The sequence below is a fragment of the Pterocles gutturalis genome, unplaced genomic scaffold (assembly GCF_000699245.1).
Source record: "Pterocles gutturalis isolate BGI_N339 unplaced genomic scaffold, ASM69924v1 scaffold7372, whole genome shotgun sequence".
Lineage (NCBI taxonomy): Eukaryota > Metazoa > Chordata > Aves > Pterocliformes > Pteroclidae > Pterocles > Pterocles gutturalis.
Genome location: NW_010112620.1, coordinates 23641 through 29640, shown reverse-complemented (window position 1 = coordinate 29640; position 6000 = coordinate 23641). Strand labels below are relative to the sequence as shown.

The 6000-nt window shown below is 38.1% G+C and overlaps 1 protein-coding gene across 1 annotated transcript in view; it reads left to right on the top strand.

Annotated features, from left to right (window-relative positions):
• The window catches only part of INVS (inversin), a gene marked incomplete at both ends in the record, with an annotated part of 55213 nt that overhangs the window by 25631 nt on the left and 23582 nt on the right, over window positions 1-6000 (top strand). The window contains one exon of the mRNA XM_010074129.1: window positions 2533-2706. Coding sequence (XP_010072431.1) covers window positions 2533-2706 — 174 coding nt within the window. The remainder of the gene's footprint in view (window positions 1-2532; window positions 2707-6000) is intronic.

The window sequence follows — 6000 nt, the reverse complement described above, 5'->3', positions numbered from 1 at the left end:
GGAAAGAAATTCTAGTAATAAAAATGCGTGTTCCCATAGTTTTATGTATTATTTTAACTTCAACTCTTCTTTTGAGCTGAATTCATTCAAAAAGCACAATATACTTGTAAATCTTCCAATAAAGTATCAATCAACAAGAGAAAATAAATGTTTTTTCTTTCATGTGTATGCATGCACATTGAGCAGGAAATACTGAAAGCAAACCAAATGCATTATCCTCTGTGATGGAGAAAAGCAGCTATATTTCTTCCAAGGCTAATATTCTCACAAGTTATTTAATGTTGTCTTACCCTAGTCCAATTCCTAACCGCATCATGATACACTGCTATTTTTTTGCTAGTTTTTTTTCTTTTTTAATGAGTTTTGAAAATTCTTCTTATATTTACCTGTAAAATATACTGACAATAATGAGGAGTTTTCTCATTCCTAACTCATTCCCAAATTTATCATTAATTCATTTTGAGTGTGTTCTGCATGGATTAGTGGCTGTGCAGATGTTATGCTGTTCTGCCTCTGTACTTCAGCATATGCCTGCATGCATGTCTGTGTATTAAAGGGACAAAATCCTAAGGGTATGCTTCCCCTGACACCCAGCAGAAGAAAGAGAATTATTGAGTCACAACTTGCTATTGGAGAGTACTGGCAAGAGAAGTTTGCATTTTCAGGCAGGTTTGTGGTAAGATTTTGGCAGACTTTTCTTGTAGGCTTTCACTGAAGAGCAAGGACCAATGACAATAAACTGTAGAAGCAGGAAGAGGTTATTTTGTCTGAGCTCATTCATCATTTGCTTTCCCTGTTTTGTATTTTAAAATAAAATAGTGTAGCAGGAAAAAACCCACATTAATTTATTTTAGGCATACTTGGTGAAATCCTTTCTGCCCACATAAAGCTCAACTCTTCCATTTTCTTTAGACAAAGAGCGAAACAGTAACATATGTAAAATCTGCCCTTCTAGTGTTTATGACTGCTATGGAGAAGGAAACTGGAATATTTTTATGCCCTGGCACTGGATACTGTGGGGACCTCTGGAATCCTTTGGCCCATCTCTACCCTACCATTCTGCTGACAAAGTGATTCACAATTCTGAGTCTTACGATACACAGAAGTGCTCCCATTCGTTAGCACTGCTTGCTCTTGTCTACATGGCTACCTGTTTTTCATTGGTTTTCCACAGACAGCCTAAAGGGACTAAGTTAACGTACAGGAATTATAAAAGAATTATAGCAGACTGAAATATGTTGATTTGCGAGTAGGTCCATAAGCAGAAGAATCCAAAGACATGACTTCTTTTGTCTTGTGTGTCACCTTTCCTGTGTACATTGTCTAACAAAGCTTCATCAAATCCTGCAGCTTTTCTCTGAATGGGGAGAATTAGCGCAATTTATCTTCTGAGCTTTCTATTTTCATTATATTTATGGGCAATTGATACTTTTACTTAAACTATCAATGTGTGAAATTGGCAAAACCTAGTATTTTGGGAAACACTGGGAGACAGCAAACCTTTAGGAAAGGTTAAAAGTTATAGTGGGGAAAGAACGGGGATGTTTAAAACACAATCACACAAGCGAAATCCAGATGTTTTGCTTTAATGAGTTTCTGCTACAGCTGTTACTGGTCCATGACTGAAACTTAACTGCTGAACGTGGTTTGAAAAACCCAACAGACTTTGTACTAAAGTGAAGTGGAAGCATCAACATATGACATGTAGCATCACTGTTATATGGAAAATAATCTCCAGCAAGGGGCAGTAGCAAGTCAAGGCTGGCTATACCTTGAAACACCACAGCTTCTTCAAGATTGCATGATTATATCTTTAACTTTTGACTGGTTTCTTAGATGATTTGAGAAATAAAACTGGATTGTTTTATTTGGGATCTGCCCTCATTTATTAGTCACAGGACCATTTCTACATTATTTATTTTGAAAACCAGAATGGTAAGTATTTTAAATGTGTTACAAAGCTAGCTGTACCATACGCTTATCATGCATACAGTAGATAAAAACTCATATACAGTTTCCAATTTAAAAATGTAAGAAACAAACACTTTTCGTGTATTTGTTACTCATTCAGATAAGTACATTTGATCTCTCTCAATAATTCCCTGTTATTTTTCTTACTTTCATTTTGAAAATTGTAATCTTTCTTCATGTTTAGTTTTATTCCTCATCTGATAACTGTCTGCCGTGCTGAAACCAGCACATAATGATAATATATCATTTTTCACATTACATTTACTGAGGTTTAATTGTAAAGAAACTCTGACAACATTGCAGAATTTTCGATATTATGAATATTGTCTCACACATTCTGATAATGGAAGATATGTATCTAATACCAAGTAGCAAAACAGACTTAAAAATCAAGAGTTAATGTTTTTTTAACAAAAAAATCTTTCTTAGATGTTTCCAAAGCTTAGAGCTGTTTTGGTGCAGGTTTTTTAGGCACTGTAATACAACAGTAAATATATCAAAACAGTATCATCATTTGGTTTGATAAACTGGAATGTTTTTCTGCTATTTTTCCTTACCCAGGGAAATTACCGCTTCATGAAGCTTTTACTGGCTCGTAGAGGGAACTGGATGCAGAAGGACTTAGAAGATATGACACCATTACATTTAACTACACGTCACAAAAGCCCAAAATGTTTAGCTTTGTTGCTAAAACATATGGCACCTGGAGAAGTGGATACCCAGGACAGAAACAAGGTAAAAATACTGTTTATTTAAGACAACACTTGTAGCAGTTATTTCAGTCAGAAATAACTTTTTTCTGAATCTTCAAAATAGTGGCTAAAGCTGTAATTATAATGATGACCTTTAGAAATATTAATATTTCCTGATGATAATAATGTAGAAGCTCATTGCGCTGAGTTCATTGATGTTCTTGTTGAGAGTCCATAAAATAGTAGAGGATTAAAAAACCACTGGTTTAAGCTCCAAGTCTTTCTGTAACATTATAATCCTTGTTATAATCTAGATAGTATGTGCTTATCTCTTGCCTTTCTTCCTCAGCAAAACCCTATATTTAGAATCATTTAACAATAAGGGTCACTAGAAAATTTCATGCAAAAGGTCTTCAAAGTATTTGTCAATAGCAAAGGTGAAAAAAAAAATTCTTTTGGTGCTGAGCTGAATGCAGGTCTGCTGATGGCAGACATCCTTCCTAACATTGAGTGATTGGTTTGGCCCTGCACTGGAGCCACTAAAATAGTGGTGATATTGACACAGCTATCTGTAGGCGCCACCTTTTAGAAATGTGTGGTGGGTTAGCTTTGGCAAGCAGCCAAATGCCCACCCAGACACTCTCTCACTCCACCTCCTTAATGGGACAGATGGAAAAAATAGGCTGAAAAACCTTGTGAGTTGAGATAAAGACAGGAAGATTGCTCACCAGTTACTGTCACGGGCAAAACACACTCCATGAAAATGAGTTTCATTTGTTGACAGTTAAAATAGGTTTGGATAGTGAGAAACAGAGACAAAAATTAGAACAAAACCTTCAAATCACCCCCCACCTCCCTTTTTGCTGGGTCAGCTTTACTCCTTCACTTTGACTCCTTCACTTCCACATACAACGATGGTCCAAGGGTAAAAATATCCATAGACTGAATTTATCTGGTCAACTGTCCTTTTTTTCTGTATCTCTGTAAGTAAAAATAGACAATTTTTAGAGTCTCCCAGTCATACATGACTTTTTGGCCTGGGATAGAATGTGATGCCATTTGGCAAGAAAATTTTCTGAGTCAATAGAAAACATCAAGTTGTTTATTGTTATTATTATTTTTATTATTATAATAAAATGGACCAATTGGCAGCAGAAGGTCTGCTATCAATGCACGTGCATTGTTGCTTCCATGAGTGCACCATTGAGTGAGAGGGATGTGATGATGAAGTTGATTGACATTCTGGCATGAGACTTTCACTTGAAGCAGAGTGCCAGTTAGTCACTCTGACATTTGTTGTGTGAAACTGCAGGCTTCCTTGGGAGAAAATGTAATCTTAACATCTTCAGAGCTTTACATTACTACCTTTTTAGAATAAAGTCCTTCAGACTAATTGTCTGCATCTGTAGTGAAAACAGTTGCTTGAAAGGCCAGGAAATCTCCAGATGCCTTTCAGTGTATATCATATAGTGCATATATCATCATGAGTTGTCTGATGCCCCTTTGCAAAATCAAGTCATGCTCTACCACATCAATAAAAATACCAGCCTGCTTCAGAAGCACACTGACTTCCAAGAGCCTCAGGAAATATCTCTGAATGTTTGTTAAAAGAGTCTGTAATTCAAATGAACAGCCAGTAGTACAGTTCTTAAAACAACTGATTTACTGGTTTTCTTCATACAAAGATGACTGCCAGCCCACAGTAATAGCACACTAACCCATTTTAAAGAAGGAATAGTTACTTAGCATATTGTAACTGTATTTACTGAGGGATTCAGATTAGTGTGGTTCATAAGTTTGAGTGCTTAGCAATGCCTGATTTAAAACTGATGTGAAATGGTTGCCTCTGTTATCATTAATAGTAGGGTATGAGGAGGTGTGGTGGGTTAACCTTGCCACCAGGGGGTGCCCACCAGGCCCCTCTATCACTCCCCCTTCAGCAAAATAAAGGGGGAGAATAAGATGAAAAACTCGTGGGTCAAGATAAAAGCAGTTTAATTAAAGTAAAGGCCAAGGCCATGCACAGGACCAAAAGGTAAACAAAGATGTTATTCTCTGCTTCCCCTCAGTAAGCGATGTCCAGCCACTTCCCAGGAAAGCAGAGCTTCAGTGTGTGCAGCAGCTGCTCCTGGAGACAAACACAGTAATCAATGCCCCCCGCCGCCTCCCTGCCCTTGGCTGTTATGGCTGAGCTGAGGTCACATGGTATGGAACAGCCAATCCGGGTCAGCTGTCCCGGCCCCGCCCCCTCCCAAGCTGTGTGACACACCCCCTGCTGGCTGCCAGGTCAACACTCAGCACTGGGAGGGTGCTGGGGGGGTACTGACTCCATCTCTGCCAGACACAATACAGGAGGCATAGGACTTTCACACATGCCTGACAGACATTCTAGGTAAAGGATTTCTTGTCTCTCCACATACATTTTGAACTAAACAGATTAATTGCCATTGTTGGCATGCTTGATGTATGTTCTGTTGGGGAGATACATTGTCTTTTGGAAGCAGATTTCTTGTAATTATTGCAGACCTATTTGGGAGTATCTGGTTTAAATTTCACAATTTTTAAAATTGTGTATCCTGAAATCTGAAAGAGACTTCTTTCAAAGAACTCAGAGATATGAATGTTCCCTAAGCCTATTTTTCTGCAAGGATATGGTAGCAAAAATGAGACACTGTAAATGTAGATAACAAAAGGAAGACCAAAAAACAATTATGTAACTACCATTGTCAAGGTACGCATGGTATTGAATGCTACTGGAACTGTTACTGATGATGGAGGGTTTTTTAAGCATTGATGAGGAAGGCTTCTTTCCTATGCTTTGTAAGTGATCTTAGAACTGGTGTAAAATCTCTCCCCACCGGGCACTAATCGACCACAGATTCAAGTGTGTGTGCCCTGATCAAGTCTATAGGGATCAGCTGATAACCAATTTACCAGCTTGGCAAAAAAATCATCATTCCATATCTCATGTAGTAGGTTTTCATTCTACCACAAGAGGACACAAGAGAAGGGGACTGGACTTCCTGGTGATGTAACTGCTTAAACTCTGAAATCTTTGTGAGATTTTATCATCTAGGAAGCAGGATAAGACAGCTGCAAGCCCAGTTTCCAACAAATGAATCTTCTGTCCCCTCTGGACAATGGAGTTGAACCAGCCTGTGCCTTAGCAATCAACTGTTTGCCCTTCCAGGGTATTCTAACATGTATCATGGAAACCCTGGCTATAATTATAGCGGTCATGCTGACTTCCTGACCATGCTAGTTCATTAACAAAAGTATACGGAAAACAGACAAAACCTTTTAGGAACCTTGCCTGTTGTTTATCAGATTTCCGAGG